The 19,395-nt window shown below is 43.8% G+C and overlaps 2 protein-coding genes across 3 annotated transcripts in view; one reads left to right on the top strand and one right to left on the bottom strand.

The window, feature by feature from the left end:
• fs(2)ltoPP43 (female sterile (2) ltoPP43) overlaps positions 1–13,314 on the bottom strand; it is a 28,034-nt gene extending 14,720 nt beyond the window's left edge. The window contains exons 1-4 of one of the 2 annotated variants that reach the window (XM_075673547.1): positions 13,013–13,314; positions 12,750–12,926; positions 10,144–10,431; positions 4,778–4,929 (exon numbers count right to left, since the gene is read on the bottom strand). In XM_075673547.1, coding sequence (XP_075529662.1) covers positions 4,778–4,929; positions 10,144–10,431; positions 12,750–12,896 — 587 coding nt within the window. In that variant the 5' untranslated portion in view covers positions 12,897–12,926; positions 13,013–13,314. The remainder of the gene's footprint in view (positions 1–4,777; positions 4,930–10,143; positions 10,432–12,749; positions 12,927–13,012) is intronic. The other variant, XM_075673546.1, reaches the window with a different exon arrangement.
• Positions 13,315–13,502: 188 nt separating this feature from the next.
• OXA1L (OXA1L mitochondrial inner membrane protein) overlaps positions 13,503–19,395 on the top strand; it is a 76,712-nt gene continuing 70,819 nt past the window's right edge. Inside the window, exon 1 of the mRNA XM_075673545.1 lies at positions 13,503–13,521. The gene's annotated coding sequence lies outside the window, so the exon portion shown is untranslated. The remainder of the gene's footprint in view (positions 13,522–19,395) is intronic.

Genomic DNA, 19,395 nt, shown 5'->3' on the forward strand with positions numbered 1-19,395 from the left:
ACACTTCCCAAGTGTGAACGGCAATTTCACCCTGAGAAACACAAATAAATCACACGAGGAGAGGTTGGGTGAATATAGGGCATGTGGTAGAGCAGGGATATTGTGTACAGGCAGATATTTCTGGACTAATACAGCAGTGTGTGGCGTCGTATTTTGTGGGGCATCACATTGCATTTGGTTTCTGTTTTCCTAAACCTTGCAAGAGCTGGTGACAAACATTCCTGTTCAATTTCAGATCTTATATCACGCACACAGTAACATGGTGCACGCTTTAACTGCCTCACATGTTCTACATTGATGGGCAGCCAAATCTGGGATCATCTGTAGGCAAGCAGACTGTGTGTCTCCCTTACATAAAAGAGAAAAAGGGCAGCTTTTATGGTTGGCAGATTACTCCAGAAGCCACTAAGAATGTGAGCAAAGTCAAAAGTGTAGAGATAAGTCTTCGAACATCACTTGCCACAGTGGAGAGCCTCATTAAGTGACTCTGCTTTCGGTCTCATTCTATCAAGGAAAGTCTCATAAAGTTCTAGCAACCCTTGGCTCTGAATTTCTTTGACAACCTTTAGCCATCATTTTCTTACAGCAAGCTCACTGGTTGCCCAATTTAAATGTCCAGGGATAATGACACAAAAGTAATCTAGGTTTCTGGTAGGCCTTTGCCAGTAACATAAAACAGCTACTGGCGAGATTTCTTCTAGTTAACACAGGCCTGCTTTTGTGCCACGTAGAGATGGAACTATGGCATAGCTAATAAAGAACATTTGTATGGACTTGCCAATCTCTCAGAACAACTTTTGTACTCCATAAAATCAAGGACTAATTCCTCTTGGTATGCTCGCCCAAACGTTCATGACGAGGCAAGGCAGAGCATCTGAAACAGCTTTTGAAGCCAGCTTTAGCTGAAACTCAACAAATGAGAACATTACCAGGACTGTCCTTCCTGTACCTAACAGATAAGATCCTATTTCTCATGGCAAGTGATGGATGTCGAGCATGCTACTCAGAACAAACTCATTAAACATTGAACGCCATTTGATATTGAAAACGGGAAATTACAATGACTGGCATTGATGTTTATACTCCATTAGTGACACCAACACTTCTGTGACACAATTTACCCGAATGCACCACACAATCTTTAATACACTGTTTACGTTATTGTTACCTAAAACTATGTCACAAAATTCTCAGCCTTTTCCCAAGATATACCACCTCTATTTTACAAGTGCAAATCTGCACTTGGGTTTGGATTTTGTGTGCAAACACCCTCTATGTGGCTGTTACGTCAAGTGTGCTGAAGCTTGTCTGCAAGATTACATGTGACAAAATGATGCCATTGCAGCCAGTGTGCTACTACAGCAAAGAACTCCCAAATTGAAACAGCATAAAATAACAAGCACACAAGAAAGTATACAAATGCTCTCAGCTCAAGTTTTATAACAATAATCTGGCATATCTATACCCAAAAGAGTGCCCCCCCCCCCTAAAAAAGAAACAAGAAACAGCCATACCAGCAAGGAATGAAAATAAAAAATAAAACATCTTGTACTTAAGGAGGCTCAAGATACGCAACCTTAACATGCAAGACTAATAATGGTTGACTTGCACAACTGTCATGTTTGTGAATAAAAACACTTCACTCACTTCACGTGACAACTAGTCTTTATGAGTAAAGAGAATTGATAAATCAGAACACCTAATAAAATTCAATTCGTCAGTAAGTGCTTCTCTTTGTCTACTTCCTTGCATACTAGCCCTTTTTGAAATTTTTTTTTTATAAATGCCCCAACTTGCCCAGCTTTCCATTCTACTCAAAAACTCCGACCAGCCATACCAAGCAAAGCTGACAAATGTAAGACTTGGTCATTCTCACCATTTCTGGAATGTTAGAAAACAGACAGTTGAGCCTAATAAGTTACTGTAGAACCTTTTGTTGTCCACAGGTACAAAAGTAAGCTTTTGTCCTTCAGTTTTGCAATAATATAAACCAGCAACCATAGGCAGGCAAGTTCACTCGGACCCACCCATAAATCTGAGTGAGCTCAAGTGAGTCCTAGGGGGGCAAATTTGAACCTTGAGTGAATTGAGCTGTGGTTTGAATGTGGTAGTGTGTAGTATAGTACTAAGCACACTAAAGTGGGGCCACAATGAGTATGCAGAGTATAAAACTCACCAAAAACTCAACGTTTGTGGATATTTTTTACCTATCACTGGACAAAAGTGGCACAAACAAGTTGAATACAAAAACTTGAAACTGAAGGGGATAGAGGAGGGCTCCAGTTTAATTTTGACCAAGTGGATTTCTTTACTGGGCACCCAATGCTTATATAACCATGAGTGTTTTTGCATTCCATCATCAACAGAAAGCTGCTACCATGGCTGGCAATCGACTCTGCAACATCACGCTCAACAGCAGAACATCATAGCCGCTCAGCCAATGCAACTAGTGATACACGCCATAAGGGATGCAAGAATGTAAAACATGATTTGAGTACTGCGTTCACAATTATTCTCAGCAGCTTCTCAGTGTGAAGTTCAAATCAAGCGAGCAAAAAATTCAGAAAAGTTAAAGGAGCATTGACACAAAATTTCAGTCTAGAATTTTTAGCTGTTAGCCACCAACTCCATAATCGCAGTATGACAGCTCAATTCCTCGAAGGTGCAACAAAAATAAATTATGACGTCTTTTAATGTGACGAATTGAAAATGCACGACACATTTCCTGGCATTGAGCTTGTTTACAAGGGTAACCTCAGTATTTCACAAAATTTAGGGAGTGGGTAGGTCCTGCTGCATCACTGATATGTGGATGCGTGCAGTAGTCAAAGACTCAGTGTGATTGGCTTGTCGAAAGCTTAAGACAATGTTTTACAGCAGCGACAGTGGACACTAAGCTTATTACGCCCTACAGTTTGTGACCACTCTCCCGATTTTCATGATGTGCACAGAGAACTTGTAAACGAACCAGACACTGTAGTAATGGGGTCGGCAGCTGTCTGATAAAGCAAAATAAGTGGGATGTCTGGCAAGTTTCTGTCAGCAACAATTTAACTGAAAACACAATAGCTGTGGACTACACCATAGAACCTAATACAGTTTGTCTTCAGTGCTAGCACCTTCTCCAATTCCATATTTTGTGGTCATTTAGAGGGCCACCACAGTGTTCTCTCAACTCTTTAATTAATAGGTGCCCTGAAAGCGGGGACATCGATTGACCAGCTCGCTAGTTCAACTAGCTACCAGTGTCAACTCAGTTTATGAAATACAAGCTGGGCAGAAGAGTGAAAAAATAAACTAAACTCCAGTGAAGTCCCCTAGGCACACACCATAAAATAGAGGATTTCACTGTTACATATACAAGTGTAGTAAACACACCCTGAATTCTATGCTGCGAACCCTAGGGTTGGTAGTGTTAATGAATGGTTAATCGATTAAATGTATCCTGCAAGACAATTTTCATTGATGTCCACATTTTATTTGATTGACGTAATCGATTAAGGCATGTTCGATTGATTGTTTTCAAGAGTTTAGCAGGACTAGTGCTAAAATTTTGAAATTGTACTGGAATGGCAGTGCGCAAGCTGCGACTCGGCGGCTGTAGTAGAGCCAGTGTCGACTGTTTTACCGAGTGTTGCTGGGCCGAACACTTCCTCTCTCTTCCACCACACTGCACACGCCGCCCAAAGTTGGAGGCTTGAAATACCTTCGCAATTCAAGGCATACTACAGCAAGTTAGCAACCCAGATGTTGGTCATCATCCTACTCCCAGTCCACTAAAGACGAGGCACAGCATGCGCGCTAGTTTGGAGCATGCATTTTATATAGCTATAGAGTTAATTTCTAGCTCGGCAAATGCATAGTGTCCGAGCATCTACTCTCGCATGCGTGTTGTGTGACCATTCAAAGAAGGTGTTTGTTTCCCCCAAAAATCCAAGCCAATTGACATTCCTTTGCTCTGTAGAAAAGAGCGTGTGGTTTGTAATCCTAAACCAGTAATTTTCTTTTCCTCTGTGCATGCTGCAATTTCTTGCGCATTTCAGCTGAACTTCGAATTTCGATTTTGCCATATTTCTTATTTCATTCGGCATTGACATTTTATAAAATACATTGTTTATCTTATCAAAAGTTACTAGTGTCAACTATATTTAGTCTTTAACAGGCTAAAGATTAAGTATAATCAAACATTTATACACTTGTGTTTCAAACTTGATTTCACCTTTAAAATATGTTCCTACAAAAATTTATATTAATCACTTAATCAATGAAAAACCCTGCACTGAACTTAATTTATTAAAGGCTAAAATGATAAATATTTTTCTAGTAATTGTTAATCTAATTTAAAAAATTAGCGACCATCCCTAGTTGAGCCTGGGATACACATTCATTCTGTTTGCTTTCCATGGCTCAAGTATCTAATAAACTATGACAGTATAACACCTTAGCCGATGCACTTTACCACAGGATTTGTCATACTTGTGGCAGCCATAGCAACCAAACCACATCAGAACCTGTTCACTATATCAAAATTAATGTTTTGAAGCTTAGCCAGTCTTAGCATGTCTATGGGCTATGACACATCATGGATGACAATAGATCTGCATCTGCCAACATCATTTAAAAAAGGCAGACCAAGGCATGCATCAATCTACCAAAGTAATGGCTGAAGCAAAGAATGAGAGCCGATACTTTGATACTGCGAAACAAATTATACTGAACAGCCATATGCCTCGATACCTTCAAAGAATGCTGCATGCAAAAGACCTATATCACTCACCGAAACTCATCCTCCCCAATGAAGTTACAGTGGACGTCATTGTAGTAGATGTCATAAACATAACTTTCGTCCACTTCTTCCTCCCTGGCAGCTTCGCGGACCATTGGAACATTGTTGCATGCAATTTCTGATTTCTTCTTCTCTGGGTCTTCCTAATAATAAACCACAAAGATAAATATTACACTTTAAGAAACCTAAAAAATTGCAATAGTGATTGAAGCAAGCATTATGACAAGATCTTATGTCTGCAGCCATTGAAATACTTATAGTAGATACTTATACTGAACAGCTCAGATTTATAAGACTTGGATAATATAAGACAGTGTTAAGTTCTAAACATGAAAGCACATTTAAATAATGTGTTAATTCCTCTAGACCATTTACGAGGCTTTAATTAGCATTCACAAGAAGCAGTCCTCCTTAGCAATAGTGGAAAGGAATGCAATGTGGATTTACTCTAGGGGCATGCAAACATTAAACTACAAATAAACTATGTGCTACATCTCTTAGAGTTGAATACTTCGATATGAGCACTTGAGAGTCACTAAACGCTAAACGACCCATAGCGTATAGTGTATGCTTGCTATTTCTCAGATTTAGCGTTACCGTCTCTGCATGGTTTGCGTGAAACATGGCGGCGGTAGCGGGTGCAAATTTCAAATTGAATTTGGCGTTGCATTTATAAAATTCACTTCGTTGTACACTCTTAAAATTACACCCTTAGGGTCGTATCTTGCCACACAACAATTGTCATCTGTCTTGTCTGCATTTCTTAAAGGGAAGCTGAAAGGTTTTAAAAAAAAAAAATGAGTGAGCATGTGTACATAATAGTTTTCAACCCTATCGTATCGAAATTGAGCGAAAGAAAGCGCAAATATATTTTATTTCGACGAAAAGTGCAGCAGCAGACACGCCCAGCTCACGCGTCTCGTTTCCGCCAGTGATTGGTCGGGCGCCTCGCGACGTCAACTCTAGTGCTCTAGTGACCGACCGCTGCCGCTACACATGAAGCGCGGTGCCAGGTAGTTTGGTGCCGTAATGGAAAATTAAGAGGTAATGGAAAATTTAGAGAGACTGCGTTTTTTTTAGGAGTTCGGTGTTACTCCCTACATGAACGAGCCGATTGCGAAAAGCCGGCCTCTCGAAAAAGCAAACAATGCTGGTGCGAGCAGTGCTTTCGACGCGAACGAAAGCGAAGTCTTGGGATCTCCTCGTGTTGGAAATGCTCTTTGGTGAGTATATTTTTCGCAAAGCGATCTAGTGATCTCGCCAATCTTTCGCCGATCTAGTGAGCTCGTTTCCGGTCAAACAACTGTAGTGTTGTGTTCCTGCATGCCTCCTCGTGGAACATAAGCGGGGATGCGATCGTCGGCATTTGTGCGCTGTCCAAAGCTGTCGGCAATCTACAAAGACGCGTGGAAAGCTTCCCGGTTCACGCAGTACGTGTAGTGACCTTCATCTGTGCGCCATCCGCACACTACTCGTAACCGAAGTCGTAAAGGCGGCGAATTCCGTCGGCTACGTGAGACCACTCTACATACACGCAGACGCACCAACAAAGGAATGCAGGGTCGATCGAAGCAGATTACGATGGCACGCACGCAGAAACAAGCACGGTCAGGCACAGTCGCGCAGGCTGCGAACGAACAAAACACTAGAGTTGACATCACAACAGCGCGGTTTCCGGTCTCCGCTCGCATCGTCAGCGTCAGCAGCAGCGCGCGGCATTCGACGGGGAGCGGAGCTACAGCGAAATTTAACCGACGATTACGTCGCTCCTAATTGAAAAAAAAAACAAACCAAATTTTACCTACGTGGTTTATAAGGTTCCCGCATCCGTATATGAGCGTCTTATTGAATTCGACAGACTCTTCAGCTTCCCTTTAAGGCTGCGAGTCCAGTACTTCCAAGTCACGAACGGCATGAGCGTTGTCAGCATGACAGAGCATTCTCGACAGGAAAGTAGCGAGCGGGTACTTTTCAAGAAAGGAAATGTGAGCAAGACAGATGGCAATTACTGTTGTGTGGCAAATATACACCCCAAAATTACACAATTGTTGAAGAGTGTAGTACCAGCACCACCAAATCAATGAAAAACACTATGTCGCTGAGTGAAAATCATGTCATGTGAAACATTAACATTGCGCTACTGTAAGACATTTTGGTTATGAGAAATTTTTTTTTCTGTATGAGTAAATTCATCATCATCATCAGCAGCCTGGTTACGCCCACTGCAGGGCAAAGGCCTCTACCATACTTCTCCAACTACCCCGGTCATGTACTAATTGTGGCCATGTTGTCCCTGCGAACTTCTTAATCTCATCCACCCACCTAACTTTCTGCCGCCCCTGCTACGCTTCCCTTCCCTTGGAATCCAGTCCGTAACCCTTAATGACCATCGGTTATCTTACCTCCTCATTACATGTCCTGCCCATGCCCCCATTTCTTTTTCTTGATTTCAACTAAGATGTCATCGATCCGTGATGGTTCCCTCACCCAATCTGCTCTTTTCTTATCCCTTAACGTTACACCAATCATTCTTCTTTCCATAGCTCGTTGCGCCGTCCTCAATTTAAGTAGAACCCTTTTCGTAAGCCTCCAGGTTTCTGCCCCATACGCGAGTACTGGTAAGACACAGCTGTTATACACTTTTCTCTTGAGGGATAATGGCAACCTGCTGTTCACGATCTGAGAATGCCGACCAAACGCAGCCCAGCTCATTCTTATTCTTCCGATTATTTCATATGATCCGTATCCGCGGTCACTACCTGCCCTAAGTAGATGTATTCCTTTGCCAGTTCCAGTGCGTCGCTATCTATCGTAAACTCCTGTTCTCTACCGATACTGTTAAGCATTACTTTAGTTTTCTGCAGATTAATTTTTTTAGACCGACCCTTCTGCTTTGCCTCTCCAGGTCATTGCGCATGCATTGCAATTGGTCCCCCGAGTTACCAAGCAAGGCAATGTCATCAGCGAATCGCAAGTTACTAAGGTATTCTCCATTAACCCTTATCCCCAATTCTTCCCGATCCAGGTCTCTGAATACCTCCTGTAAACACGCTGTGAACAGCATTGGAGAAATCGTATCTCCCTGCCTGACGCCTTTCTTTATTGGGATTTTGTTGCTTTCTTTATGGAGGACTACAGTGGCTGTGGAGTCGCTATATATATCTTTCAGCATTTTTACATACGGCTCGTCTACACCCCGATTAATTATGTGGGCACCTTAAGGGAGAGGGGGAGGAGAGGTAATAGACATCCACCTGTTGATCCCCCCGTACAGAGAATGGCTCTCACTGACATTCATGCCTGGTACACGCAGATACCATCGAATGTTGGTCGGGCGAATAATGATTTTCGATCAACCCAAGAGCCCTTCGTCCCACAGTGGCTGTGGAGCCACTATAGATATCTTTCAGTATTTTTATATACGGCTCGTTTACACCCTGATTCCGCAATGCCTCCGTGACTGCTGAGGTTTCAACTGAATAAAACGCTTTCTCGTAATCAACGAAAGCTATATATAAGGGCTGGTTATATTCTGCACCTTTATCAGTTGATTGATAGTGTGAATATGGTCTATTGTTGAGTAGCCATTACGGAATCCTGCCTGTTCCTTTGGTTGACAGAAGTCTAAGGTGTTCCCGATTCTATTTGCAATTACCTTAGTAAATACTTTGTAGGCAACGGACAGTAAGCTGATCGGTCTATAATTTTTCAAGTCTTTGGCGTCCCCTTTCTTATGGATTAGGATTATGTTAGCGTTCTTCCAAGATTCCGGTACACTCTAGGTCATGAGGCATTGCGTATACAGGGGGGCCAGTTTTTCTAGAACAATCTGCCCACCATACTTCAACAAATCTGCTGTTACCCAATCTTCCCCAGCTGCCTTCCCCCTTTGCATAGCTCCTAAGGCTTTCTTTACTTCTTCTGGTGTTACTTGTGGGATTTCAAATTCCTCTAGACTATTCTCTCTTTCATTATTGTCGTGTGTGCCACTGGTACTGTATAAATCTCTATAGAACTCCTCAGCCACATGAACTACCTCATCCATATTAGTAATGATATTGCCAGCTTGGTCTCTTAACGCATACATCTGATTCTTGTCTATTCCAAGTTTCTTCTTCACTGCTTTTAGGCTTCCTCCGTTCCTGAAAGCATGTTCAATTCTATCCATTTTATACTTCCTTATGTCAGCTGTCTTACACTTGTTGATTACCTTGGAAAGTTCTGCCAGTTCTATTTTAGCTGTAGGGTTAGAGGCTTTCATACATTGGCGTTTCTTGATCAGATATTTCGTCTCCTGCGATAGCTTACTGGTATCCTGTCTAACGGAGTTACCACCGACTTTTATTGCATACTCCTTAACGATTCCCATAAGATTGTCGTTCATTGCTTCAACACTGAGGTCCTCTTCCTGAGTTAAGGCCGAATACCTGTTCTGTAGCTTCATCCCGAATTCTTCTATTTTCCCTCTTGCCACTAACTCATTGATCGGCTTCTTATGTACCAGTTTCTTCCGTTCCCTCCCAAGTCTAGGCTAATTGCCTAGACTTTGGAGGGAACAGCGCACCTTGCCGAGCACGTCTACATCTTGTATGATGCCAGGGTTAGCGCAGAGTATAAAGTATTTCATCTCTAGTCTCACCATTCGGGCTCCTCCACGTCTACTTTCGGCTATCCCGCTTGCGGTAAAAGGTATTCATTATCCGCATGTTATTGTGTTCTGCAAACTCTACTAATAACTCTCCTAGAGCCTATGCCATATTCCCCCACTGACTTGTCTCCAGCCTGCTTCTTGCCTACCCTGGCATTGAAGTCGTCCATCAGTATAGTGTATTTTGTAAATGAGTAAATGTAAATGAGTAAATTACCCTTCCACAATATCCAAAGCACCACTCTTGACACGATAAGACCCTTGGCAAGCCAGAAAAGGCACAATAACAAAAGACGGGCAGCAACACCTCCTTGAAGTTCCTGCACCAACTCACTGTGACGTCATGGATGAAATAGTCTTCTAGGGCCCAGTTCACTTTTTAGCAGTAAAGATAGACTACATTGTGTCTAAAGCAGCCAAAATGTGAACATGGCGAGTTTCGGTAACTTTTGTCGAGCCAATGCAGAAGGAATACGAAAGAATACTTTGAAATCCGTGATGTCACAACGACGTACCAGCATGGCGGATTTTGCGCGGGCAAATTCAAAAACAAACTTTGGCCTGCATTTATTTTTCTTATAACTAACCGATTACTTCAAAATTAACGACAAGAAAGTTTTCAAGGTACGCTTTATCCCTCTAAACTGATCTAGTGTTTTTTTTAAGCTGTCAACAGCACACTTGTGGCAAGGCAACCTTATGAACTTACATTTTCTTTTGAGTCGTCGTCTTTTTCATTGTCTTCAGCAAACACGTCGTAAAGCTGGAACAAGCTGTGGGTTGACTCACGCGGAGCCTCCAGGTTTTCATCGGTGACCTCTTCAGAGCAGACTTCAAGTATGGACCGGTGTTTCAGAAGCAACTGCAGGCGATTTTCTTTGCTAGATGAACGATGTTCATCTCTCAGTTTGGAGTGGATGTCCATCGAATGAACCTTAGGGCTCATCCTCCTACGCTTTGCTTCTTTAATTTGCTGGATTGCTGCATCCACATCACTCTGCACAAACACACATTCGACATTGTCACATTGTGCCAATGGACAGGTCATCTGTGCAAAAAGCCAAGCAACACGACAGAGATCACCGTTGCTAAAGTCAGTGCGATACATTTGGTCTTCTGCTTCAGTTAGTATACAACCTCGTTATGGCAGGCCCACACCTTCCACTGCAATTTGCCTGCGAGTGCGTTACTACAGCTGGCGGTTGTGTTACGACCTCTCTTGTGCCTTAGCTCAAATCCCACAATTTTGGGGGATGTAGGGGCCATACATGCAAACAAAACACTGTGCCTAGCCCAACTAACTACACGCGCCATATTAGCACTTCCTGGACACAGTGAAACCGTTTTGACCACTTTTCAACTGTGCACACAACCTACGGAAACGGCAACAGTGTTTGCATTTTGTCTCGAGTTGCAGTGGCGGTGGGCATGCAAATTACATTAAGCTCACCTTCCGCAGTAGCCCAGTGGCTATGGTAGTGTGCTGCTGAGCTCGAGGTTACGGGTTCGAGTACAGCAATGACGGCCGCATTCTGACAGGGGCAAAATGCAAAAGCGCTTGTGTACATAGGTTTATGTGCATGTTAAAGAACCCCAGGTAGCTAAATTAATTTGGAGTCCCCCACTACGGCGTGCCTCATAATCAGATCAAGTAAAACCTCAGATTTTCTTTTTTTCATGCCAAGCTGTGCCGAACAAGAAGAGGTGCTCCACTGCAACACATGGAGAAGGAGCGATGACGTAAGGGAGCACATATTAAGCCAGTCAGTGTCCCTTGGTTAGTCACTCGAGGTGCGACCGTGCAATGAATTCGAATACTTCATTCCACGGGGCACCTTCAATTGCGATAAAGGCCAATCAGGATCAAATTTCTGGATTGCGATTGGCTCCTTTTGCCAGCTTGTGTAAATGATAACTGTGGTCGAGAAAGCCAATCGCAATCAGCTGTGCAATGGCCCGTCTCATCACTGTCACTACAGACCGTGTGCAAAGATTTTCAGCGACAGATTTTGATGGGTGATCCGATGCTGTTATCACACAAGTGATGAGGCTTCCAATGGTTATCACAATTACGTGACAAAACCAGGCAGCACCCAGGCCGCACACTTTGATCTGAATTACCTCTAGCTACTTGCTCTCTGTCTCGACAGGTGCCACTGAAAGGAACAAAAGTGCTTTAATTTCTAACTACCAGATGGTACTACAGCATTTAACACTGTAATAACTAGGGGTGTACAAATATTCAAAACCTTCAACAACGAATGAAATGGTTGCTATTTGAAAATCCAAATAGTTTTCACATGCTTTACATCATCCACTCAACTTGATTAAAAATAATATTAAAGCAAAAATACAATCACTTTAATCACATCCGTAGTAGATGCCGTAGTGGACAGCATGCTGCGTGACTCAGTCAGCCTTTTCCCCTAAACACAATCACTTACAATAAAATGTTTTGACAAGCTATTCAGCAGTTTGGTACTATTTATAGATGCGGTACCTGTGTCGTATTATTGGATCAAATAGGCTTCATTGCAACATACTTTATGCAATAGTGACACCCTCTGCTGCGACCATACAAACTAAAGAAAAAAACGCCCTTTTTCGTTTTACCATTGCCATAGATGGCACACACTTCCTATGGGTTGGAAAGGTATACGTAGGAATTAAATGGCCGAGAAGGCTGTCTTTCTTTCTTTGCTTATTCCTACTTATTCTTGCTTTTCTGTCTTTTTTTTCATGTCAATTGAAACACCTCATCTGGACTAGCACACTGCAAATAGTCAGGCTGATAATACATGACAGCATACACCCCTAAGAGCCCCGAGTTCACAAACTGCTTCGTTAATTCTCCCTAAGCATCGTTCCCTCTGTGCATTCAATAAATCATGCTTTATAATGTGCAGTGTAATGACAAACTTTCCAATGTCGTATCTGGAAGGCAGTACATTATTCGCTATCTCATTCGGTCTAGAAAACTTCTACTCGCACCCCCCAGTAATAACGCTTTCTCACTGGCGATAAAAACTGGATCTAATAGCACTCGTGGTAAGTAATTTTTTTGCGGGCGTACAGCGGCACTTAATAGGGTAACAATGGAAATTTGTTACTACTTTTAGCGATTTAAATATGGTCTCCCTCCTGGAATAAAGAAACTGTTGCCTCGCACTAGAATATTCTACATGTCTGATACATGTCTTAAATATCTTACACAAATCCACACCGCGACAAAGTCCACACGTCGCGTCGCTTGCGAAATGCGTGCTTAACGCGTGAGTAAGGTAGAGAAGCAGATAACTATATTGGCTCACTTACAGGGGTGCTAACGGTGCCGGCGTACTCAAAGGCGAAATTCTCGCCAGACTCGTTCTCATGACTTGTTCTTGCTCTTTTTGTCGCCAGCACAATCGCACCTGAAGGATTCTCGTCCGCTTTACGTTTAATCCTAACGGCAGTCATCATCGCTGTCGAGGGAAGAATCAAAATGACAAGCTGTCTTTGAGAAATTCGCTTCGAATATCGTGCATGTCTCCTGTAAAGCAACACAGCTAGGAATATAGAAAAATTCCGCGACTCACCTTGCTCAGCCATTATGACGACGGTGTCCGATCGAACGGGCTTTTAGACACAACACGCGCTCCGCGCGACTTCACGTCCTTCGTCGTTTTCGAGCATGATCTCGCACGAACGCGCTCGGACATCAAAACGGTCAAAGCTCATTTCACGAGCAGTCGCACGCGCTCAAAGAACGCAATTTCACGTCATTTATCGTCTTCTACCATGACTTTGCACGCACGCGCCCGAACGCATCCATGCTTTTGTCGCTCGCTTCCGCAGGCCTCCCGTAGCAACTCGTACTGCTCCTGCTTATCTAGCATTCTGGATTCTCATGTGACTGGCTCTGACCAGCTGGAGCTGTTTTTGGCCGCAAACGCCGAGTTGTGCGACCATGAGCAATACAAACAGTATGAATTTTAAGCTAAAATAGCTCCTTATAAGTAGCATTTCATGTGGTCTAGGTATAAATCTTGATTGATTTTTATGGTTGCTGAAGGAAGGAAGATTCCAGACCGGCCCATATTCAAAGGTGTGTACAACTGCGGCTCTAACTCGTAACTCGTTTCCGCATTAACGCAAGGCTGGCTCTCTGGCTAACCGGGTAGTTGTGGAGGGTAGCGCCAGGAACTGAATTCTTGGGACAAAAATACTTAGCAGCGTGATGAATACGAGCTACCCATTAAAGTTCGGTGTTCAAATTGCGTGGACTAACCGACAAGGCATCTGGAATTCTCTCCGTTGTCAAGTGAGTAAAATTACTGTCACTTGTGGCGGCGATCGTCTGCACATCAGATCATAGGTGCGCAAAGAGCGTAAACGTGTGTTGTAGGATTGATTCACTGTCGTTTTTAGTATGTGTCCTTGATTTTCTTTAAGGCATGGTGTTACCATAGCCTAGAAAAAGATACGCTAATTATTTGCCTGACCTTAAACTTTTTTATCACTTCATTTCTACTGACGATGTATTGATGCGTAATTCCATGCACGTGTTGGCTCTTCGCAGAACACCGATAGTGATTCCTATAAATGCCTGCCTAATGTCCCACAAGCTGTATGAACGGTTGGGATGTATGGAAATTGATGAGGAAGGTACAAAAAGCCTGGAGAGTGATCACAAACGAATCAAAATCAGTTTTGGAAGGACAGTACCACTGGTAGAAACTAAAGAAAGGAAAGGTATGAGCAAATTGAATGACAGGCAGCTACAAGAAGTGGCCAAAAACATTGAAAGCATGGTATCCAAGCAACCGCAAAGGGCATGGACATACGACGAGTTAATAGGTATTTTTAAACGAGAGCTAGAGAAGGGACAGATTAGGAAACTAGGAAGTAAGCAGGGAAAATATAAACCGAAAAGCTGGTGGGACCGAGAAGTTAAGGAGGCCATAGAGCAACGCAAATATGCGTGCAGAAAACACAGAGCAGCAAAAAAAAAAAGGGGGGGAGCCACACCAGAAGAGGTGGAGACAAAATGGGAGGATTACCTTGCAATGAAAAGAGAAGCATTGGCATTAATTCAAGCCAAGATAGCAAAAGTTGGGGTACAGTGGATGTTAGCGATACGAAAAAAAAGACAGAAATGCCTCTAAGAAATTTTGGGAACACATAAAGCAACAGAGTGAGAAGACAGAGGTGGTTCAGCACTCACTGACCACACCAGAAGGAACAAAGGTAGAGGGAGAGGAAGCTCAGGAATATATTAGGTTAACAATAGAGGCAGCATTTGCAGAGCCAGTGGGTAGCAAAATGGAGAACAATGACAACAGCAGGACAGAATTAGAGGAGTACAGAAGGATGACAAGTAAGGAACGGGACAGAATTGAACACAAGGTTCCTCTGGGAACAGCAACAGGACCTGATGGCATACCTATGAAATTGATAAGCATATTAGGCCAGAAAAGTAAATTAAAATTACGACAACTTATTGAACAAATAGTAGCAGGGGGAGATGTTCCACAGGACTGGAAATGAAGCAGAATGATATTAGTTTACAAAGGTAAGGGAAGCAAGGACAACATTAAATCCTACAGGCCAATAACTATCACATCAGTCATATACAGAGTAGCAATGCAGATGGTGAAAAAGAGAATGGAGGAATGGGCAGAACGTGAAGAGATCTTGGGAGAACTGCAGAATGGATTTAGAAGGAACAGAAGGCTAGATGATAATTTATTTGTTATAACACAGTGCATAGAGATAGCGACAGCCAGGCAGAAACCGCTATGGATAGCTTTTTTAGACATTAGAGGAGCCTATGATAATGTAAACCGAGAAAAGTTATGGAGCTAGTTGAGGGAATATGGTCTAGATAGAAAGATGATTGAGTTCCTACAACAAGTTTATACAGATAATGAGGTAGAGATAACATGGGAGGGGGAAACTACAAAGCCAGCTAAAATAAGAAGAGGTCTCAGGCAGGGCTGTCCATTGTCACCTCTGCTTTTTATGATCTACATGAGCCAAATGGAAAAGAGACTAGAACAGAGCACAATAGGAACTGACATAAGCTATATGCTGGAAGGGCAGAAGGTAGCTCAAGTACTAGCCGGACTGATGTATGCAGATGATATTGTACTGCTTGCTGACACCCGAGTAGGGCTATAGGAACTAATGAGCATATGTGGAGAGGAGGGAGAAAAATTGGGACTGCAATTCAGTAGAGAGAAGTCTGGGATAATAGTATACAATGAAGAAAGGGGGGAACCATTGGAAATACAAAGCGCTAAGATTGATCATGTAGAAAAATACAAGTATTTGGGCATATGGCTAAACGTGGGCAAAAAGTACTTGGAAGAACAGGAAAAAATTATGATTGAAAAAGTGAAAAGGAACTCAGCTGTAATGAAACACAAGGCACTTTGGAACTATAATAGGTACGAGGTGGTTAGGGGCGTATGGAAAGGGGTTATGGTACCTGGCCTCACATTCGGAAATTCAGTACTGTGCATGAAATTGGAAGTTCAGGCATGCATGGAAACGAGACAGAGAAGTGTAGGCAGGTTGGCCTTAGAAGCACACGGGAACACCCCTAATGAGGGAGTGCAGGGGGACATGGGATGGACGTCATTCGAAGGTAGAGAGGCAATAAGTAAACTAAAATTTGAACAGAGACTCCCAGCACTGGAGGAAAAAAGGTGGGCAGGAAAAGTGTACAAATATCTGTACATGAAAAGTTTGAACACAAAGTGGACACTCAGAACGAGGAAGCTGAGGAATAGATACCTACAGCCAAGGGAGGGGGTCCAACGTGGTTCTAGTGTGGGAAAGGAGGTGAAGGAGACGGAAAGAAAAATGTGGGAAGAAAGAATGCTCGGAAAGCCAGCGCTATCGATGTATAGGTCACAAAAACAGGAGATTAAGAGAGAGCACTTATTTGATAACTCGCGGGGCAGCTCACTATTATTCGAAGCTAGGACGGAGGTTTTAAGAACGAAAACATACAGGGCTAAATTTGGAGACGTGGACCTTCGGTGCACAGCTTGCGGAGCCGAAATGGAGACCACTGAGCATATAGTGCTGAGATGCACAGACCTTCGCCCGACCCTGGCAGAGGGAACAGTGGCAGATATGGAAGGGGCATTAGGTTTTCCCGGGGAACGAGGGCAAATAGACGAGAAAAGAGTGGCAGTAACGAAGGGGAGGCTAGAGGATTGGTGGAGGAAGTCAAGGGATAGATAATACCATAAATCGGGGAGATAATATTTCCTCTACGGTTTTAGATAGTTATTTTGGGGGGAGGAGGGGAGTGAAAACTAGTTTAAGGAGAAGAGGATATAAAGAAAGAAATACTAATAATAAAATAGGAGGGGGAGCAAAAGGCTAGGTGGCGCCAGCCGCCGCCCGTTACAAAGGGTATAGCCGCCATCCATCCATCCATCCATCCATCCATCCATCCAATTGCAGTTTCTTTCTGATTTTAGAGAATAATAGTTGGACATATAATCATGCTCACCTTCGAGCTCACTGTAAGTCAGGTGACACCCGTACCATCAGTCAAGAATGGTGGCACTGGCGCCTTTTTAAAATGCCTGAATGTTATTCTCATTCATCTCTCGCTGCTAATATGCTCTCACTCGCGAAAACAGCATTGCAGCTCTCAGGTCTTGGAAGTGAAGTGTCCGGAAGGGAGAGAGAGGGAGGCTGAGCCTGGTTGGGTATACCTTGCACTGGTTAAAGGGTACTGAAAGATCATAAGAACGAGAAAAGTTCACGCATTGCACGAGAAATGTGTGTGAGACTTTTGTGCTGCATATAGAGGACGCCATTATGTTTTATGTACTCTGCTGAAGTGCCGAAAGTTTACATTTCTTCGCCATTTTCCCCCCTTGCATTCGTTGCATAGACGAGGCAAGCTCGAGTACAGTGTACTAGATAGTATAATACACTATAGCCCAAGTTTTCGCCTGCAACACCAGCAGCGCCGATCGCTCCTCTAGCGGACAGATTCGAACGTAGACGGTCGCATGGGTGGTTTTGGCACATAAAATCCCATAATTTTTTTTTTTTTCGGTCGCATGGGAGCCACTGCACGCCCGTTTGTGTTGGCACGTGTGCTACTAGTGGTTTCATTTTTATGAGAGGCACATGCTACCTCGTCATCCAGCAAGCCTCAAGAACATGGAACGCTGAGACCTGTCCGTGAAACTCTAGAGGCCTACGGGCAACTTGCTTTTTGCATGGCCTCTTATCATCCGTGGTGGAAGTCGAAAAGAACAAAATCAGGCCAGTTGCAGTAGTCGTCGGATTCCTGCCGTAAACCAGCTTGAACAGTGTGATCTGTGTTGTTTCTTGCACCGCCATGTTGTAAGCAAGGGTTATCTACAGCAGGACTGCGTCCCACGTCTTGTGCTCGACGTCGACATACATTGCTAGCATGTAGGCGAGGGTCTCCATGACGTCACAGAAATCTGGTATGTAAAGTTCGCGGCGGTGTCACCACTCGTCCTTCCTTGCTGCGTTTTCATTCCCCGACTTTTACCGATCCATCTCTCATGCGAAAAGTGGTTGTTATGCATTGCAGAAATGCCAATTTACCAATGCGGATTCGGATTAACCCAACATTTTGTTTCCTTTAGTGCCACTTTAAAGTAAACTCAATGACTCTTGTTTAGGCCGTTCGTTTGCGGTTGGTAGGCAGTTGTCCTCCTGTGGCTTGTCTGGCTGTATTGCAGAATGGCTTGGGTTAGCTCTGTTGTAAAGGCCATTCCTCTGTCGGTGTTGAGGACTTCTGGGGCACCATGTTGCAGCAGGATGTTCTCGATGAAAAATTTCGACACTTTGGCTGCGCTACCTTTCAGCAGAGCTTTCATTTCAGCGAAGCGGGTGAGGTAGTCCGTCGCCACCACTATCCACTTATTTCCGGTTGTTGACGTCGGAAAGGGTCCTAACAAATCCATCCCGATCGGCTGAAACGGTCGGCAAGGAGGCTTGATTGGCTGTAGTAATCCCGCTGGCCTTATCGGTGGAGTCTTGCATCACTGACAGTCTCGGCATGTCATGTCGTAACGGGCAACGTTGGCAGTCAGGCGCGCCCAGCAATACCTTTCCTGTATCCTCAATAGCGTCCGGGGGGATCCGAGGTGCACAGCAGTCGGATAGTCATGTAGGGTGTGCAGTACTTCTGGATGCAGTGCTGACAGAACAAGAAGAAGGTAGTTGGTGCGGTCTGGTGAAAAGTTCTTCATGAGTAGATTGTTTTGAAGCGTGAACAAAGTCAATCCACGCTTAAATGACCTAGGGACAATGTCGGTATTCCCTTCTTAATACTTGACGAGGCCTTTTAGCTCCGGGTCTGCTTGTAGCAGTTCAACGAAGTCTTGCACACTTATTATTCCAAGGAAGGCGTCATCCTCGTCGTCTTGTGGCGGTGGGTCATTGGGGGCGTGTGATAGGCAATCGACATCAGAGTGTTTTCATCCGGGATTGTAGATTACAGCATGATATTCTTGCAGTCTGAGGCTCCACCGCGCCAGCTGTCCTGATGTGTCCTTTAAGTTAGCCTGCCAACACAATGCGTGATGGTCGCTGAGAACTTTGAGTGGCCTGCCATATAGGTGAGGGCGGAATTTTTCTGTTGCCCAAATTATGGTGAGGCATTCCTTTTCAGTCTTAGAATAATTTCCTTCTGCTTTTGACAGCGAACGGCTAGCGTAAGCTGTCACTCGTTCAAGTCAGTCTTTCCTCTAGACTAGGACGGCACCGAGGTCTAGGCTACTGGTGTCAGTGTGGATTTCGGTATCGGCGTCCTCATTGAAGTGCGCAAGTACCGGTGGTGACTGCATGTGTCGGCCTGCGGCATTTCCCACTTGACCGGTTCTCGAACCAAGTCCTCGCGGCAACTTCCAAGGCGAAGTACACATGTCGTAGCTTATCCTCAGAGGTCCATTTGTTGAAGGTCGAGATC

Source organism: Dermacentor variabilis, chromosome 1 (assembly GCF_050947875.1).
Source record: "Dermacentor variabilis isolate Ectoservices chromosome 1, ASM5094787v1, whole genome shotgun sequence".
Classification (NCBI taxonomy): domain Eukaryota; kingdom Metazoa; phylum Arthropoda; class Arachnida; order Ixodida; family Ixodidae; genus Dermacentor; species Dermacentor variabilis.